This window comes from Talpa occidentalis, unplaced genomic scaffold (assembly GCF_014898055.3).
Source record: "Talpa occidentalis isolate TD23 unplaced genomic scaffold, MPIMG_talOcc4v2.1 talOcc4.16, whole genome shotgun sequence".
Taxonomy (NCBI): domain Eukaryota; kingdom Metazoa; phylum Chordata; class Mammalia; order Eulipotyphla; family Talpidae; genus Talpa; species Talpa occidentalis.
Window position 1 is genome coordinate 47,558,871 of NW_023601653.1, and position 19,120 is coordinate 47,577,990.

The following is a 19,120-nucleotide window of genomic DNA, read 5'->3' on the forward strand; positions in this document are numbered from 1 at the left end:
CCTGGGATTGAACTCATGTCACAGTGACTGGCAATAGCTCGATAGCGCTGAGACTTTAACTACTGCACCACCAGGGAGGCCCTCCTTCCTTGTTTTAGAATATTTCCTCAAATTTTTTTTTTTCTTTGCTAGAGACATTTTAAATTATTGTACAGATGCCTGGTCATTACTAACAGACATATTTGTTCCATAGCCTTTTCCTTCTCACAGATAACAATCACTTCCATACCCTTCAGTAAAACAAAGAATATTTACTAAATATTTACTTTTGCAACACTTTGTGGCTATGAGCTTGGTTATATGGGCAAAAGGCAGAAGAAGTGGACCTTGCCTTCCAATTGATTACAATTTAAAAAGTGAAGCAATATGAACTTAATTATAGAGCAAGGTCAAGTGTAACAAATAGCCAAAAAGTAGTGGTGATACAAAGACCACAAAATTCAGGGGCGGAAGCTTTGTGGCTTCCTCAGCCTTTAAAAATTCCCCAGCTTGTCTATTCTTGTTTGTAAACTACACATACCTTCATGGGTTATTAGGGCCTTTGGGTGTTGAGGGGGTGAGGAGAAAAATCTCGTGGTAGACTAGGACCAAGAGTAGAACTGAGGTACTGAGACTCAGAGCACCTACACCCAAGTTACCCAGCTCCCTAAGCAATAATTGCTATTTATTTTCATATGATTAAGAAAAAAATGATGTTAATCGCCGATCTTGAGATTTGCTATTATTATTGGGAAGGCCCAGAACTCCTGACCCTAAAGACAGATATGCTCAGTGACACTGAGTATGCCTAAAACTTCTTTCTTTCAGGCACTTTGGAGCATGTGAACATACTCTGAGCCTTGATGAGTTCCAGTATGTGGTATATTATGCAGAGCATTCAAAGCAAATACTCTCTCTCAGAGCGTTTAATCCGAACAATCGCTGCCATTCGTTCCTTCCCACATGACAATGTAGAGGACCTCATCAGAGGGGTAAGTGTGTTGTTATGTACATGAGAGTCCATTGGGAGGTGAGGTGGGGACATTCCTGGGGAATCCTAATAAGATTACAGATTTGCAGCTTTGCCTCAGCACAGAGCATGGTCTTCTAAGATGTATTAACATGATCATTAAAATATATTTTCCCTTTGTTTTGCTTCTTTTCCCTTCTGCCTTTCCCTTTGTGTATCTGCTGTTTTTCTTCAGGTAATGTATTCTAGATAACCCAGTTCTCATCATCTTTGTGAAAGTCTGTGTGGGCTTGGTTTGTATGGGATCCAGCAAGCACAAATTCTTCTGTGTGCTAGGGAGGAAAGGGCTATGAGCAAAGCAGAAGTAGTTTTCAAATCCTTGTGGGTTTTGATGGTTACACGGAGAGATATTATTTGCCTTCTTCTTGAAAACAGCTATCCCTTTTATCTCTGTAGAGAATATCAACCCCTAAAAAGCATAATTTTTTGACTTAAGAAAACGCTTTAACTATCCGATACCTTACCACTGCACTCAGTAATTCTATATATGACTAGTCTCTTAGAAGGTCTTTGATATTGTTTTAAGTATGTCATGCCTGTTGAAAAGAAGTTATAGGGTAATTCTTTGACCTCTAGGAAATGCATCCAGATAGATACATCCATACATTCTCTTTAACAACTTGAGAATCGTTATTTATAGCCCGGAGCTCTGAGCTACTGAAGAGGTATATGGTACAGCCACATAACTGTGCCAGAAGAAAATGTCATAGAGCCTTAATTTGTATTAAGCAAAAGTGGTATCAGAGGAGTTTGTAGTAGAAACTCTGTCACGTTCTAATTCTAGCTCTTCTGCTGAGTCATTCAGTGACTTTGGTTTTCTCCATCTCCTTTATCAAATTTGAAATAGAAGCACCAGAAGGGGTGAGGTGGCAGAGAACTGCTGATACTAAGAGGCTATTTGAAGACGTTTGTAAACAAAAATATTACATTAAGATGCCCGTACTATTTGTGTCGGTCAACTGTTCAATAGCAAAAAGAGCTTGTCAGTTCTCCTGGCTTCGCTCTGGCAGACTCGCCTTCCTCTCTTTCAGCATGTGATGGCTATAGAAAGTGGTTTTTCTAACTTCCCTACCTACTGATCCAGTCCCCACTGCTCTTGCACATAAGGTTATGTCTTGAGTGATGTCCAATGACATCTGGCAGACTACCTTGTGGAGAAATTTATTCATCCTCATTGTAATCTCTTGTGTTGGATATTAGCATGATAATATTATTTAATAGGAATAGAAGCTGGAACTAGTCAGTTGTTTAAGGTATAGTCAAGAGTTAGAACCCTCTTGCTCCTGGACACATTATCTGAGGTTCACCCTGCTCAGTAAGCCAGAGCTAAGCACACTGACTGAAGTTTCCTTGTGCCCACAGGGAGCAGATGTGAACTGTACTCACGGCACACTAAAGCCCCTGCACTGTGCCTGCATGGTGTCAGATGCTGACTGTGTGGAGTTACTCCTGGAAAAAGGAGCTGAGGTAATGTTTTTAACTCTGTCACATTAATGAGTCATTAAAACTTGAGCTTTAGGGCCTCCCTCATGGCACAAGGGGTTAAGATGCAACCTATGAAGCTCTCTGCAGCCACTGCAGCACTTGTTCGATCCCCGGCCAGGGAGCTGCCCACATGGTGCAGCAGACCTCTCCTGTCTCGCCTGCTGCTCCCCTCAGCAGTATATTTCAGTAGATCTGCCTATTGTGTACCCCACTCTGCTTCAGGTGAATCCTCTCACCCCCCACACACACCTCTGACCTGTACCCCAGTTCTTGTATGCATAAATAAATCTTTAAAAAAATAATAAAACAAAACTTGAGCTTCACATTTTCTTAAAAATTTTGGCTTCTGACTTCCTACTTTCTAGCTCATGGCCTAGCTAATATCAAAGTAAAATGTTGTGAGAAATATATAAAATGATCCTAAGAATTTCATTCCTTTACCTTTCTTTTTTTTTAAAGATTTATTTATGCATACAAGAACTGGGGTACAGGCCCGAGGTGCAGGGATGAGAGGATTCAGTAAAGGCAGAGTGGGGAACAGAACAGGCAGACTGACTGAAAATACACTGCTGAGGGGAGTAGCAGGCGAGATAGGAGAGCTCTGTTGTACCATGTGGGTAGCTCCCTGGCCGGGGATCGAACTCGTGTTGCAGAGGCTACGATAGCTTCACAGTGCTGTGCTTAACCCCTTGTGCCACCAGGGAGGCCCTCCTTTGCCTTTCTTAAGCTGTCCATTACTCTAGGAAAAGGGAGTTTTATCTTCCCTTTCTCTCCCAACCAACTTTCTGGTATTGTGCTTTCCATTTAATCCACTCATTACCTCTTGACAGTCCAGGGATTTGTACATGCAGAGGCCCCTACATGTAAATCTAAATACTTTGAGACCCCTGTCATACATGCACTTCTAATACCACTGTCACTGGGAGATAAATGTCACTATGTGATCCCTTCCTCATGTTGAGGCTACTTGAGCTATTTCTGCTAATTATGTTCTTTTTCATGTATCTTGTGCTGGCTTTCTTTATAATGTCAGTGTCTTAAAATAAAAAAAAAAGATGAATTTATGTTGGCAAGAAGCAGTATAGCATAATAAATGATTTAAAGATTAAACTCTGGAGCCAGACTTTCTGGATTTGGATTCCAGTTCTGACACTTCCAGTTGTTTGACCTTGAACAAGTTACTTAACCTTTCTTTTGTCTCAGCTTCCCCACCTATAAGATGGAGACCCTCTCACAAAGTTATTAACATGCTTGGAGCACTGATGTATAAATAAATTAGCCTTTTTACTATATTTGTTAGCAGCCTTGAAGGTACATGGGCTAAGACACTCACTTTAGGCAGACATGCCATCAAGCTAGCATGCTGGGCCCAAACACACTTAGTCATAAGGAGTAACCCTAGTGTCCTCATCCACACAGTTGTGTTATTATTCTCTGCTTGCCGTTATCTATTACAACTTTTGTGAGTGACCCTGAAATGAAAGCCAGTGATTTTTGTCAATGATAAGAATGAAAATATCCTGGAATGAAAAAAAGTTTTTAGTTGAATAAAAGATTGAATTCTGTTAAATATCTGTTTTTCTTTATTGCATTTTATGGGGGGAAGATAATATGCTACTTATAAATTTGGGTTTTGAACTCTTTGTAGCATTCATAAATGATGTGATGCTTTTTAGCAAGCCAGCTGCTTATCCAGCATTGGAAAACATGTGCTTTTTCTTTCACATGCCTTCATCCAAGTTGTCTTGTGAACCAACAGCATATTTTTGCAAGGGCCTGACTTGGATACAGTAAAGCTGAAAATTGAGCTTTACTGTATAGTTAAAGAATTCAGCAAATCTACATGAGCAGAACTTTGGCTCATTATTTTTTCTGTCTGGCTGCCACTAGCCACAGTGTAGAGTTGGAATAAATACAATAATTTAAAACCTTTACTCTGGCTGTATATTCAAACTTCTTTCCAATAAATGCCTTTCAGGGTGGTTATGGGGACTTAAATTTCATCTTCTCTTTCTTTATTCCTTACACTAGGGATTCTAGTGGATAGTAAATAAGAACTTAGAAGCAAAAGTCTAAATAATGTAGGCCAGCTAATCAATGTCCATACTAGTGTTGCTTGTTTGGGACAGTTCTTTTCTTACTTGCTTCAGAGTACCTATGCTATTTCCAAGTTGATCACCAAGACTCCCTGGGGATTGCTTGTTAACCCTCTTATGCAGAGCATACATAGCAAAGGTAGTGGAGAAACACAGGTAAGGTGCTTTGCCCACGAATCTTCTTCTCAGAAGTCTGTCTAGCTGTAATCTAGCCCCTCCCTCATTACAGGTGAATGCCCTGGATGGTTACAACCGAACAGCCCTCCACTATGCAGCTGAGAAAGATGAGTCTTGTGTGGAGGTCCTGTTGGAGTATGGTGCAAACCCCAATGCACTGGATGGCAACCGAGACACCCCACTTCACTGGGCAGCCTTTAAGAATAATGCTGAGTGTGTGCGGGCCCTTCTAGAGAGTGGGGCCTCTGTAAATGCCCTGGATTACAACAATGATACCCCACTCAGCTGGGCTGCCATGAAGGGCAATCTTGAGAGTGTCAGCATTCTTCTGGATTATGGTGCAGAGGTGAGAGTCATCAACCTAAAAGGCCAGACACCCATCTCCCGCCTGGTGGCTCTGCTAGTCAGGGGACTCGGAACAGAGAAAGAGGACTCTTGTTTTGAGCTCCTCCACAGAGCAGTTGGACACTTTGAACTAAGGAAAAATGGTACCATGCCACGAGAAGTGGCCAGAGACCAGCAGCTGTGCGAAAAGCTGACTATTCTGTGCTCAGCCCCAGGGACTCTAAAAACACTGTCTCGCTATGCTGTGCGCCGGAGCCTGGGACTTCAGTATCTGCCAGACGCAGTGAAGGGCCTGCCACTACCAGCGTCTCTGAAAGAATACCTGTTACTTGTAGAGTAGCCTGGAGGAGACAACTGCACCATCAGGCAGGCAACTCTAGGTGAGGTTTCCCTTGGTACTGTCTTTGTCTTGGAAGACCAGAAAAGCAGTTGTTCCTGTTTTGTGGCTTATGTTTGAGGCAACATGTCACAACAGTAACCTTCACACCATCTCACCTCCCCAAACCAAGTAACCAAACAAAAATAATCCCTCGTTTTGTTTTCGTTTTCTGTGTATGGTTTACTTGGTTTTCTATATTGCACTCTACAAAAGAGGAGGCCTCACCCTCACCCTCCTTCTTAGGGAAAAAGTTAATAGCAACTAAATTTCTCTAAGAAGATGAAAAGTATTTGAAGATTGTGTGTTTGGTTTTCCCTTGTGGACATGATTAACATTTCAAAAGAACCCCTCTAGAAACATTTTTGTTCATCTGTAAAGATGCTTAAGAAAAGTTTAGCTAACAATTAGAGCCAAAGATGAAGACATTACCACTTCAAATGGTGTGCACATTCAGATTTGGACTGGGTGCCACCTCAGGGGGTATTCAGAAGGGGCTTGTCCCCCTTTCTCACCCTCAAAGGAAACAGCAGTCTTGGCATCCTTTGATGTGCCCAAAAGGGTTACGCTTTTATTTCAGAAAGATTGTCTTGTGCTGCTTTCCACTTAGAAGAAGGGGTAGGAGGTTCTGAGCAATCCTAAGAACTAAAAGCCCTAGAAATTTTTCTTCTAAATGCAGGTCTTTCTCTTTTTTGAAAGCCAGTTTGCTCTAATGGGCTTAGCAGGCACCGCAGATGAAGGTGTTTACAGTAGTGGTGGGGGAGGGGCTGGGTGGACTCCCTCACCCCCACCCAGGGCCTTTATTGCCTAGGAAGTTCGCTTTGCTAAGATTTTTGAGTTATATTGCTTTCTGTTGTTTTGGAAATTTTGCTTTTTACTAATCTATCCAAGGCATTGGGGGAGGTGTAGAGAATGAGTTTGAGGGGGAGGGAGCATTATGAGAGCTTCCTTTGAGATGGCCCACCTACAAGAAAGATCTGTTTTAGTGAATACTTTTCTTTTTCACTTCCTGAACTCACTGAAGTTATTAGTGATATTAGATGACCTTTATGCAAACTTGAAAAACCTTATTTAAAAACTGAGTGGGAACTACAAATAAAAATAAATGGAATCTGCTGACAATGCTAATTTGAAAAAGTATGTCTGCCTCTGCCCTTTGGCTGTTGGTATTTTTTTGCTCACTTAAAAAGAAATAAAGTTTTAAAACTAAATTTGGCATTTTCTCCTGTTCCTACTTTTTCCACAGTTAATCACCTGCGCCCCAGTGTCTCATCTTTGAAATGAGGTTATCACACCTCCCCTCACAGGCAGTTTTGGAGATTGAATGATAACAGTGCTTGATATTCATTGTTAATTTCTTTTCCCCTTATAAAACTGTTCAGAGAACATTTATTTGGCTGCTTTAATTCTGGACTCTGACAAGTCTTCTCCATCACTATTTTGTACTGTTTTTAGGGTATAGGAGTAATACTTGAACAACTAGCAAAAGCAATGTATTCAAGACAATCCCCTCCTCCACCCTGTAAAAGAAGCCTTCCTGCTTCATCAAGCAAGTGAAGAACTGTGTAGGTTCGGAGAAATGCATGTGCCTGTATCAAGAGTGAGAATCTCGTTACTAGAGGCTAATCTTAAACCTAGCATTTGCGGGCACCATTCTGTCAATTTGAGGTACAGTCTGTAGTCCCAGTCCTCAGGACCAGCTCCATTATGGGTACTTAGCTAATGAGAAAATTACAAAACAGAAAACAAATTGAGCTAAATAAGTGGCAACTCTTCAAAGCAGCATTTCAACCTACCTACCAAACCAGGTCCAGGACTGGGAGTGTCTTCTGTCCCAGGTTTTCAAATGTACATCTCCCCACAAATAAGACTCTGGCTGTCATTCGGGAAGGAAAAACCCTTGAATGTCAGAGCAGTAGAGATTGTGGAATGAGTGGGGAAAAAAGCAACTGACTAGTGGGCATATGATCAAGAGATAAAACACGACTTTAAACATAGGGAAACCAGAGTGGAGGAGGACCCCAGGACTACATTCTAGGACCCCATGTACAAAGCCAAGAGATGCTACAGAAACTAATGCAAGAGGTAGAGCGAAGTACACAGGGTGATCACATGGCTGCATTTCCCAAGTCTTCTCCCTGGGCAGAGTCTAGGGCTCTGGGCTGACAGTATTACATTCCACCGTGAAGACGATAACAGAACCAGAAGCAGTGGCATTTATTAGTGACCAGTTGGCATTTATTAGTGTAGTTATTTTTTTTTTGCCACTGTAGTGAAAGTTGTAGGGGAATGGAGACTTGGTTATCACAAAGAAATAAATAAAGCTTACTTTTAGGAAAATTTTAACCGAGTAACTGAAATGTAGCAGTAACACTAGAGGAGCCCAGCCTTGTGTGACAAGATGAAGCTGGGGTAGAAGTCACCACAAATTCTAACAAAAGGAGCTTCTAATTTGCCCCCTGCCAGAGTTGATCATGGCCACAGTTACAGAAGAAAAGGAAACCAAATGAAAAAAGAGCTAAAACACTTGAGAATAGATGGACTTAAATCTGTCAGCAGGTAAGTTGACTGTAATCAGACCATTCCCCCTGGCTCCAAAGAGGTTTAGACAGGAGCTTCTCCAGACCGCTTCCGACTGATGTGCTCCAGGTGGGCATGCTCTGAGGTGTCCAAGTCAATCTCATACTTGGCTAGAATTTTGAGGATGGGCCTCAGCTTCAGCCACCACTGTTCCTTGGGGATGCGATGCCTAAAAAGGAATGAGGTGATGATTTCATCTTTTAGCTCTCCAATCAACTACCAGAGGCTAATGGGCTAGATTTAGAACATGCACATCTGATCTGAAATAGGTAAGACAAGATGTGTTACTCCTAAACCAAAAGGACTAAAGACAATGAACAGGTTGGGAAGAGTAGATCTTGAAACTACCAGGGAAGGAATTGCTCTTGGAAGATGTACTCACTCAAAATCTGTCTGGTCCTTCAACTCAGTCACAGGTTGAAAAACCAGGGCCCTCTTACGCATCCCCAGGACACAGCCAGAGTCTGGGGTATTGGCAAAGATCCGTCCTGCAACAAGGTACTCAGTCAGCTTCGGCACTGGGGAACCAGCACCTACAGAGGGAGCTCACCGTCTTACCCCACCTACCGTTACGGTAGCTCTCTTTGATTTTCCCGGACATCCAGTTCATAGCTTTGGCACCCATCTTAGTGGCAAAATTTCTGTCAAATGGGGTTGGGCTCCCACCCTGGAAAAAGGATCACAAAAATTAGAGAGAGGAGGACTTTAAAGAAGTGACAGAGATATCTGAGTACACAGAGAAAAAGGAAAGAATGGGCCCTGGGTTTATAACTAGAAACGGGAATCCAGAAGTCTAATTATAAAAGGAAATCCTGAAATCCTGAAATGTGCTGGGAACCAGCTGAGCCTACTCAGCATTCCTGGCTATTGGTCAGATAGAAAAGAACCCTAATTAGGTAAAGGGGCGAGTGATCTCATGACTGACTCTCCCAACTGGTAGCTGCCAGACCCTGTCCACTTACATCTAGTCATAGTGGCTGCTAGGGCAACTCCTTGCCCCTCTTCAACCTAACCAGCTCTTGTCAGTCACCATCACTAGTGACACAAAGTATTCCTGTGACCCAATCTAGGTGCCTTTGTAGCACTGCTGAATAATATAAAACATTGTGCAGGTTTCTCCAAAGTAAGAGAAAGTAGATGGGAAAGTGAGAAGGAAGGAAAACCAGAAAACAGGCCCTCATCCTTTATCCAAAAGTACCCCATTCTTGCAAGGGCTGATAAGCTCGTCAAACTGAGGTATTTGGAATTCATGTGAGGAGATAAAGGTCAAGGGCTAGTGCTTAAGAGGCATCAGCTAGGGATGTTTGGAATAGGGGAGGCCTCAGACCACTGGTGCATCTGTGAGGGATGCCTATTGTGGCTGGGGAAAGATGAGGGGGGCAGAAAGATTGAATGTGGGTGTCCCCTGGAAACCTGTAAATGGAGATGGAGCCCAAGGCCAGCAAGGTGCCTACACTCATTCAACATGTCCCTGTGTAAGGCAGCATGGTGCAGTGGGAAGGGCACTGGGGTAGGTACACTCTGGGTTTTATCCAAGCTTGGTAAGCGGACCTGAGAAAATTATTTCTCCTCTCTGTCTCTTCATCTGAATCAGCAGTTTTCAACTGAAGACAATTGCGCCCCCAAAAGTACATTTAGCAATGTCTACAGACATTATTTTAGTTGTTTTAACTCCGAAGGGAGGTGCTACTGGCCTGTAATGGAGTCCAGGAATGCTGCTACACCATCCTGCAAATGCACAGAACAGTCACCACAACCCAAACTGTGCAGCCCCAAGGAACAGTGCCAAGACTGAAAAACCCTGGCCTAAATGAGACGACAGATCACATAATCTTTAAGGTAGCACTAACTGCACAGCCAGAGGCCAGTGGGAGCCACAAGGGCTTTGGGAGGGTTATGGAATCGAATGAAGGGCATGATTGGGGTGTCTTCTCTACCTGCTGCATGTGGCCAAGCACGTTCTTCCTGCTGTCGAAGATGCCCTTTCCCTCCTCAGAGTACAGGTTGAAAATGAAGTCGGTGGTATAGTTCTCATTGCACTTCTCATTCCTGCAGGCAGAGGCGAAAAGTCTGTGGCTCCAGTTGTCTCCCCATCCCTCCACCCTCTCTCTACCTTATAGGCTTTGTTCTTTCCTTTCCAGTTTCCTCCCATAGTTCAGGTCCCCCCCACTGTCTCCATAGATTCCCCAGGGTTAGCATGGATGCATGCTGTGGGGGAAGCCTGACTATTATTTCCCTTTGTTTAGGAACAAACCACGGAGGAGGTACCTTAACACCAAACCCCTTTTCACAGTTGTTTTCATCTTTTGCACCAGATGTTCAACATTTGCCTGAAAAGAAAACAGTAAATCCTAAGCCTACCTGGGCATAGATAAGGTTGGTTAAAGCAGAGAGCTCTTCTACCCAACCAGATTCCCCTAGGAGGGAGAGGAGCACAGAAAGAGAGTTGTGTCTAGTGCAGGCTCTGAACTGTGCATAATCCGTTTAAGAAGCTCAGTTCAGAAATTCTGTCTCACTTCAACAAAGACAGACAGAACTGGAAGAAAGTAAGTCAGAGACTGTTGGGGTAACTCAGTTTTCAGCACCTTTCTACCCCCTCCCAGATTCCCTTTCCAGAGGTTTCTGGTTCCCCTTCCCTCAGGGTCCGACTCTGCCTTCAGTGCTCATCTTTAAACAGGAGGTTTGTTTATACAGCAGTGATTTACCTGGGAGGATCCAGTTTCTTCCTTTGGGCTTTGAGCTGGGGGTAAAGGAAGACGCCTCCCAACCTCCAGTCTTGGCAGGGTTTGGCTAGGTTCTTATATTACAGAGTTCCCTTAGCCTGTCCCCCTATACTTTCTGGCTCTTTTTCCTCCAGAGAACTGGGATCTTGGGAAATCAGAAGCATATGGTCCATCTGTGAAATAAGAGTCAGAGCTCCACCCCAGAGGTGCAAAGGTAGCCCTATCAAAAATGGTACAAAAAGAATATGCTTTGGTAACAAGGGAAATCTGGAGGGGAGGCTGATCTAGTCGAAAAGTCATCAGCTTTCTCAATCAGTTAAACCACCTACTCACTTATGAGTCTAGAAAAGTATTTGAACCTTGCTAACACTTTCTCATCTGTAATAACAGAGATAATATCTCCCTCCCATGTGTGTTGTGAAGATAAATTGCAAAACACACATGTAAAGAGCTAAGCAGCGTTCCGCCCTTCAGAACGAGAGCCATAACCACAGGCAGCAAGGCCGCATGTGGCACTGGAGGCCTGCCTGGTGCTCCTGCCAGCTCCACACCAGTCAGCTCCGCTTCCTCTTGAGCTCTCACAATTCAAGGGGACATTGTGACATGAGGGATAGATTGGGGTGGGAGAGAGCTACCTAGCAGGCTCTGTGCTGCTGTTTACCTGCAGGTCTCGGATGGTAAAGGGCTCCTCAAAAATGTAGGCAGCATCAGCCCCCGCTGCCAGCCCTGCCATGGTGGCCAGGTAGCCGCAGTAGCCGCCCATGGTCTCGATGATAAACACCCGGCGCTTGGTGCCTGCCGCTGACTGCTTGATGCGGTCACAGGTCTGCAAAACAGCAGGTCATAATTAGAAAGCTAGGCCATGGGTCTGATTCCTGTCTCTGCCCCTGCACGACCCAGCTCTGGGACTATCGTCTCCCCAGGCCAGCAGGTTCTTGCCTTCAGGGACAGCAGGCACATTTGTCAACCACATGGTCGCTCTTTTTTCTATTGTTCAAAAGTAGGGAAATGAGGCTGTGTGACCTTAGAATGGAAAAAACACTTGGTGTGCAGAGTATGGATGCATTTCTAGGTTAGAGGACTAGTGCAGTGAGAAGGAATATTGTATGTATGGCTCCACAGGTCTGTGTAAATACCTGTAAAGAAGCATTATTCAAACGATGTCACTTGGTTGGTATAAAAAAAGGAGTTCCCCTTCTAGCCACACTTGACCCAGACAAGAAGGCGCAGCAGCGGGGGGGGGGCAAGGGTGGGGGCGGACCTCACCGTGCAAATCGTGTTCAGTGCTGTGTCCGCCCCGATGCTGAAGTCTGAGCCAGGGACGTTGTTGGAGACCGTAGCAGGAATGACCACAAAGGGGATACAGAGCTCGTCGAACTGCTTCCTGCCCTCCATCAGCTCCAGGCCCCCCGTGTAAGCCTGGAAGAGACCGGCAGGGGCAGGTGTGAGGGCGGGTACAGGAAGGTGGGAGCAAGAGAGGAAAAAATGGTAGGGGCACTCACCTCAAAGCCTCCGATGATGATAAGGCCCTGAATGTTAAACTTTGTAATGTTAGCACTGATCTGTTCAAAGCTCTTCTTGGGCAGTGTCCTAATTAACGGGAGCACCAAGGTAACGAATTTGGGGGAGTGACATAAAAATTAAGGGAGAGAAAAGTCAGAGCTAAAAGGCACTTGATCATTTCTGGACATGTGTCCCAGTCCCTAGTCCAGCTCTTACTGCTGCCCAAGGCCACACACGGGGCCCTTAAGTTGCCAGAGTTGCTAAAAGATGTTCAGACAGGCATGTCTACCTTACAGGAGCCACTATAAGCTTGGGGGTAGAGAACCCACACGAAGCTCTCCCTGACCTAATGAACTGATGCCAACAGTTAAGGGACATTTAAAGGATGGTTCTGGGAAGGTACTCCTGATATGCCACTTGCCTTTTAGTCCCAAGTTTAGAACCACCTTGGCCAGTCCAGCCCCCGACGTAGCTCCAACCAGCCTCCTCAATCTGAAGGGAAAAGTCATACAGGTCAGCATGTGGCTGACGCTCCAGCAGACCAATGTGTGACTGGCATGACCTCCTGGGTTCCACCCCAGCAGAAACCCCCTATTGAGCGAAGAACACTGGGGACTAGCTTTTCCCTCCTTGGGTAACTTCTTCCATTTGTATTTCTCAATCACCTACTTGAGTAGGTACCAGGCATCGTGCAAAGTTTTAGGATAGAGAATTAAATAGAGCATGTTGCAAAGGGTTAATTTCAGTGGTGCTTGTCTATTGCTACTGCCCAAACATCAAATATCTACTTCTGCTTCAACCTGAGAGAGGAGAGAAAGGCAGTGAGGAGCAGGGCTAGGAAAAAGAATGGAAAAGTCACCCCTGCTATACATATCTTCACACGACTACTCCCTGAACCTCAGGGCAGTGCCTCCTGCCTTCCCATCCCCATACCTGACCCTTGGCCAGACCCTCGAAGCCATCATGCACGACCAGCACTCGGTTGCCCTGGATGAGGCCAATCCTCACAGTGGAGCGAACAGCAGCATTCATTCCTGCGGCCGGGGCCCCCACATTCATCACAGCCACTGTGTGCAAACCAGTCTATAAAGAAAGCAGAGAGGAAGCAGGGGAAACACAGGACGTAGAAAGTAAAAGAAGCTGAGTCCCTTATGGTCCTTAGATCAGGACATCTGCCTCTGACAACACACACCCCTCTCTGAGGGCATGCCAGTGCAGCTGGGGCCCCTCATACTACAGAAGCAAAATTCTCTATCACAAATCAATAACCCAAGCTGCTGTCCCTGATCCCAGCTATTACTACATAATGAAGACGAGACCTTCCAAAGCAGCCTTCCTGAAGTGCGACCCTTGGACCATGCATATCAGGATTCATCCAGGGAGCACATTCCTGGCCCCTACTCCAGATTTGAAGGAGGGACCCAAAAATCTGCATGTTTAGTAAGCAACCCAACTGATTTTGATGTACACTAATATTGTAAACCACCCTTCTGATGGAAGAAGTAGCTTAAACATATTCAGATGTTGTTACTCCGATATCTGCACAGAGAAAATGACACATAAGCTGCCTTTGTCATTCCTTGCATGCTATCTTGTCAACCCTGCATTAGATGTGGGTCTTAGGTTAGAGATCTAAGAGACTGGAGACCTTCAGGGCACAATGAGAATAAGATAAGTATCTTAGGGTCAGCAACTCAGCACTGAAGATTACACTGGGGGAAAGAAGTTGACAAGGCCAGTAGGTCATATGGATTAGGAGAAGCACTTCATAAAGCTAGAAAAAGCTAGGAAAAGGTCAAGGGGAAAGAGTAAATTGCCAGTACCTTAGATACTGGGGGCCTGACATGAGCCAGAAGCTTGTACACTTCCCAGTTGTTCATGAAACTCCTGTAAAAAGTACAAAGTCATTCTGCATGGCCATCAACCAAGGGACCCTGGTCTGAAGCTCTGTTCCCAGTGTGATGTTCCAGATGGCAAACTTCTAAGGAAATAACTGGGGCACAGCAAGAATGGGGCAGTCACTACAAAATGGGTCACTAATTCATCAGGCACAAGAGAATGCCCCTTCCCTAGAGAAACATGTAACTAGCTGCCACACACAGAAATAAGAGATTATAAAGGGTAGATGCCACAGAAGGCATCCTTGGGGGCATATAGCTCCTGGTCACCTCACAGTTAATTCTTTGGGGGAAGAAATGGTTGCAGAGATAATAAGAAAAGGGTCAAAAGCTCAAATTTTGGGTCTGAAGCTGTGTAGACTTTTCACGTGATTTCAATATCTAATTTCTGTAGCTAAAGGCTTCTGGCCAGTTCCTCACCGGCCTCTCAACTTCATGGCTTCATCAAATTTCTTCTCATCCATGGCCTTGGTCACATCTTTGGTCTGAAAGAGAGACAGAGCACAGTCACAACTTCATGCAGGGGTTTTCACAGATGAATGTTCATGATACTTTGCCCATCTCTGCAGCCCATCTTTTCCATGTCCCTAAACTGTCACAGAACTAATAGTTTTTCCTTAATTTTCTGAGTAATGTGTAGCAAAAGAAAGAGCTATTTAATGCTCTATTTATTAAAATGTGGGCACAGTGGAGGAACAGCATCTCCCCCCATTCCACTGAAGATGACCAGCCTCAAAGTCATCTCTAAACTAGTGAGTAAATGAAGAAGATCCTGCAGATAACCAGTTAGGAAGAAGGGCTGATCTCTGACATGTGCTTTCTGACCATTGACTTCTGCTCTGTGAGTCAGTGCCTTAGCACTGGAATTTCCAGAGTTTGAAGACAAACTTCCAGGCAAGGCTGGAACTTGTCTGGGCTGTATGTAGGTCATAGACTCCCAAGTTTGAGAAAGAAGCAGTCCAGTGGGTGGGGAGCCAGCCCTAAGAATCACTCAGACCAGCCCTGAGAATCAGGCCAGTACCTGAGCTCCCAGCCACTATGTTCATTCTATGAACGTCTGGAAGAGTGACTGCTCCAGAATAAGAGCCACAGTTGCGTGAACAGTGGATATTTTCCAGACTGCACCAGACACTTTAACTATATTTTCTCCAACCCTTATAACAATCCCCATGGTGGGTATTAGTAACCTCATATTGGTTTTACCATGTTGTTCAAGATAGAAATCAAAGAGATACAAGTTTCTCAGTCAGACCTTAATAATGCTCCCCTGCTCCTAGAGAGTTTGGAGAGAGATTGCATTTCTCATCCAATAAAGACATGAGGAAAGGTTTTAAGGTCACATATCTGGAGAAATTGGTTCTCAATACTAGGTAGGATATAGTCTCTCATGCTACAGATGAGGAAAATGAGGCTCAGAGAGAGGGTACAGCTCCTGTACAAAGGCCACTGTTCTCTCCCCACATGCCTCTGACTACACCACGCAGCCTTTCCAACTGCTCCTGGGTGGAAGTCGGTGGCCCTTTCAGTGGCCCTGGAAGTTGGTCTCATTCCCTATAAACTCCAGCTCAAGTAATAGGTACTCAGGGTTGTTGGGGTGGTGGGCTGTGGTCAGTACTCACCACCTGTACACATTCCATGAGGGGCAGGCGCACAGCCTGGTTACCAGAGAGGCTCACTACACAGGCTGGGGTGTCTGGGGTCCCCTCCAAAAGTGCCATCACTGCTTCTACACCCATCCTGCTGCCCTGTAGGGGACCAGGGAGGAAAGATAGTCTGGTTAAGGTCTCCCTGTCTCAGCCTGGCTTGAAGACCCAGTGCACTCAAGGCCCTTTCCAAATCACAGGGTTGAGTTCCACACTTAAGGACTGCAGCCAAGAACTTATGGATTTTACTTCCCTACCCAGACTTCATCTAAATTTTGATGACATTTTGTCCTCTTGCCATCAGAGGACAAAGGATTACTTTGGCTTAATAAATGCCCTTCTTATTGACAAAACAAGGAAGGATTGTCTTTCTCTTCCACTGAAAGTTGGGTAAGTGGATTCACACTAAGGTTAGAGCCTCATAATTTCACTAATGCATAAATCTCTAAGATACCTGGTGTCATCATCAGAGAAGCATATAGTTTCCTATTATTTTTTGTAATAGAAGAGAACTCTTGAGTATATGGAATAGGGTCAAGGGTCATGGCAACCAAGAGACTAATGGTGGGAGGCATGGCCAATGGGGTTAAGCCCCTGTCCTGGTGAGTGGCAGTCCTGCCACAGGACAACAACCTGAGGGTTCTCAGGTGTGAGGGCCATGAACCCTGTGACTTACCAGGATTCGGTCAAAGGCTGATGGGGTTCCACCCCGCTGCACATGCCCTAAGACGGTGACCCGGGTATCATATCCCAGACGTTTCACCACCAGCTGAAGGGACCAAGAAAGGGACAGAGAGAGGGATACATAGAGTCAAGAAGAGAAAAAAAGGATGACTTAGCCTCTGGTAATGATTCCTGGAAAGGAGAAAACCAGGGGGAAGGAAACCTGGGAAGAGATGTGCAGAAGGACTAAGGGAAGAAATCAATAGGGAAGGGGCCAAAGTTGGGTATGGTAGTGAAGGCCCCTCCGGCTTCACTCATACTAACATTCTTGATGTCTTCTGAGGTGATTGGTTTCCCATTCTTGTCAATGGCACCCTCAGCCACAATGATGATGTTGAGACGAGAGCCACGTGTCCTTGTCTGATCAAGAACAAAAAGAAAAATGATTGGTGGAATAAAATTGATGGATGGGAAATGAATCATTAGAACAGGGTGAGGATTTTTTAGGGCAAAATGAAGTGCAAATACCTCACTGAGCCGGCGACAAAGATGTTCCTCCCAGTCATCATCTGGTGGACATTCAGGAATAAAAACCCAGTCAGCCCCACAGGAAAGAGAGGTAACAAGGGCCAGGTAGCTGAAATGAGACCCAGAAGTATCACTGGACAAATAGCCTCACCCACACCCAACAAGATCACCTAGTCCTGGCTGGTGAAAGGTCTGCGAATCCATTGGTTTCTCCACTGAGAACCCAATGAAGCTAAGAGCACCATGAAGACAGCTTCTCAGTATGAGCCTCTCCAACAAAAGTACCTTCTCATCTGCCACATGGTTTCCAATTTGGGCGCAGCATCTTATGCTTTCACATGGCACGTGTGCCTGTGCACGCACACACACATTCACATGTGCACATCCAGGTGCACAGGGAGGTGGAGTAGAGACTGGGAAAGAGAGCCACACCAAGAAGAGCATATACACCCCCAGATCTGCTGCCAGATCTGAGAGATCTCTCTGGGGAGGAGGATCTCTGGAGAGGAAGAAAGGGCTACTGTGGATCCAGAAAATAATGAGTCGAGATGGGGATCTTACCCACAGTGCCGGCCCATCACTTCTAGCACAAATGTCCTCTGGTGGCTGAAAGAAAGAGACATAGGGTTACACAGTCCAAGTGTCCCCAGGGCCAGGATCAAGCCGTCACTCACACCAAGGCCATGTAATCTCTTTGGGAGATGCAGTTATGCTAGGCCTTCTAGTGAGGTTCCTGAAAGACCAGGAAGAGCTTTAGGGTGCTTTTCCTATGCCTGATAACAGTAAACGGGGAAAGAAGTGAAGAGGAGAGAACTATACTAACCCAAAACCCTTGAGGACTACTTTGAGGTGAACTGTCACCCTCCCACACGCCGTTTTCCAAAGCTGCCTTCTCCAAGTGCCCTGACCTCTGAGCAGGGAAAGGGTGTTCTCACTAATCTCTATAATTAGGTTGCGAAGGGTAGGTTAGGTGTGGGATTCCCTGGATTTATTTCGATTCAGACACCAATAATTTAGGAGACCCCAAGATATTAAAACCCCACAGCTACAAGTTTGGACACTGGCCAGACAGAGGCAAGAAGCATATCTTATAGCACCCAGAAAGTGTAATCTCACTGCTTTAGGGATAATTCTTACCTAAAAATCATATCCTGGCTTGAAAACTGGTCACCAGAGCTCAAACAGTTTAATCTTATCCAGCCCCCAGCCCTCTAGCCTGTCCCAACTGCCACTGTCCTCCCCCAGCCCCCTCACCTCTGAGCAGTGGTGGTGATAGCATCTACAATCTCTATGATCCGGTGCAGGGCAGAGTCAGTACCAATGGTCATATCAGTGCCGCAAAAGTCATTGTCAATGGAGCCCACCAGGCCCACGATGTTCAGGTAGCTGGATTTCTTGGCCTCCTCAGCTGTGATCTTACCTAACATGGGAAGCAAACCAGAAGCCCCTGGGTGAGGTACCTGGCACTCCTAAAGGGCAGATTACTGGAGAGAGAAGGAACTGTAGCTAATGGGAATTGTGACCAATGTCAGAAGGAGGGCAAAGGCTGTCTACTTGTGCCTGGACAATGATTTTCTCCAATGGGGGATAAGGGGAGTGTGTGTGCAGATACACAATACTGATGAGAACAATGTCTTACCAGATTTCTGGAGGTCACTCAACAAGCCACTCCACTCAGAGCGGAAGGTGTCAGCCCCAGTGAGACTGCCATCACCCCCAATAACACACAGATTGGTAATCCCACGCTTCACCAAGTTTTGGGCAGCACGAAGTCTTCCCTCTCGCTCCCGAAAGTCCTTGCACCGGGCACTTCCAATCACTGTGCCTCCCTTTTGGGAAGAGGTAGAAGTCAACTCCTCAATTGACACAGTCAAACTTGGGTTCAACAGCTAAGAATTTCCCTGTTTCAACATTGTGAAAGGTTCACATAACCACGTAAATGGATCCCTAGGAAGTTAGTTCCCTGACATGCTGAAGAGTCAGTTGTTGGGAAGCTGACTTAGATATCAGAGTGTTCCTCTATTTTGCTAATATCAACTCATTTTATTGAAGGCTTTGCCATGAAAGTGATTATCCTCAGTGAGAACAAGGAAT

General features: G+C 45.2%; 2 protein-coding genes across 11 annotated transcripts in view; one reads left to right on the plus strand and one right to left on the minus strand.

The window, feature by feature from the left end:
* ASB8 (ankyrin repeat and SOCS box containing 8) overlaps nucleotides 1-6,690 on the plus strand; it is a 28,810-nt gene extending 22,120 nt beyond the window's left edge. For both annotated transcript variants that reach the window (XM_037514154.2, XM_037514155.2), the window contains 3 exons: nucleotides 808-971; nucleotides 2,372-2,476; nucleotides 4,820-6,690. In XM_037514154.2, the coding sequence (XP_037370051.1) occupies nucleotides 843-971; nucleotides 2,372-2,476; nucleotides 4,820-5,452 (867 nt within the window). In that variant the 5' untranslated portion in view covers nucleotides 808-842 and the 3' untranslated portion in view covers nucleotides 5,453-6,690. The remainder of the gene's footprint in view (nucleotides 1-807; nucleotides 972-2,371; nucleotides 2,477-4,819) is intronic.
* Nucleotides 6,691-7,710: 1,020 nt separating this feature from the next.
* Nucleotides 7,711-19,120, minus strand: part of PFKM (phosphofructokinase, muscle) — a 52,849-nt gene continuing 41,439 nt past the window's right edge. For all 9 annotated transcript variants that reach the window (XM_037514146.2, XM_054696318.1, XM_054696317.1 and 6 more), the window contains 19 exons: nucleotides 18,666-18,855; nucleotides 18,281-18,446; nucleotides 17,588-17,632; nucleotides 17,027-17,135; nucleotides 16,823-16,918; nucleotides 16,512-16,604; nucleotides 15,812-15,937; nucleotides 14,613-14,677; nucleotides 14,118-14,181; nucleotides 13,228-13,377; nucleotides 12,716-12,786; nucleotides 12,294-12,381; nucleotides 12,058-12,210; nucleotides 11,453-11,617; nucleotides 10,337-10,398; nucleotides 10,006-10,117; nucleotides 8,636-8,735; nucleotides 8,451-8,556; nucleotides 7,711-8,237 (listed from right to left, as the gene is read on the minus strand). In XM_037514146.2, the coding sequence (XP_037370043.1) occupies nucleotides 8,093-8,237; nucleotides 8,451-8,556; nucleotides 8,636-8,735; nucleotides 10,006-10,117; nucleotides 10,337-10,398; nucleotides 11,453-11,617; nucleotides 12,058-12,210; nucleotides 12,294-12,381; nucleotides 12,716-12,786; nucleotides 13,228-13,377; nucleotides 14,118-14,181; nucleotides 14,613-14,677; nucleotides 15,812-15,937; nucleotides 16,512-16,604; nucleotides 16,823-16,918; nucleotides 17,027-17,135; nucleotides 17,588-17,632; nucleotides 18,281-18,446; nucleotides 18,666-18,855 (2,106 nt within the window). In that variant the 3' untranslated portion in view covers nucleotides 7,711-8,092. The remainder of the gene's footprint in view (nucleotides 8,238-8,450; nucleotides 8,557-8,635; nucleotides 8,736-10,005; nucleotides 10,118-10,336; nucleotides 10,399-11,452; nucleotides 11,618-12,057; nucleotides 12,211-12,293; nucleotides 12,382-12,715; nucleotides 12,787-13,227; nucleotides 13,378-14,117; nucleotides 14,182-14,612; nucleotides 14,678-15,811; nucleotides 15,938-16,511; nucleotides 16,605-16,822; nucleotides 16,919-17,026; nucleotides 17,136-17,587; nucleotides 17,633-18,280; nucleotides 18,447-18,665; nucleotides 18,856-19,120) is intronic.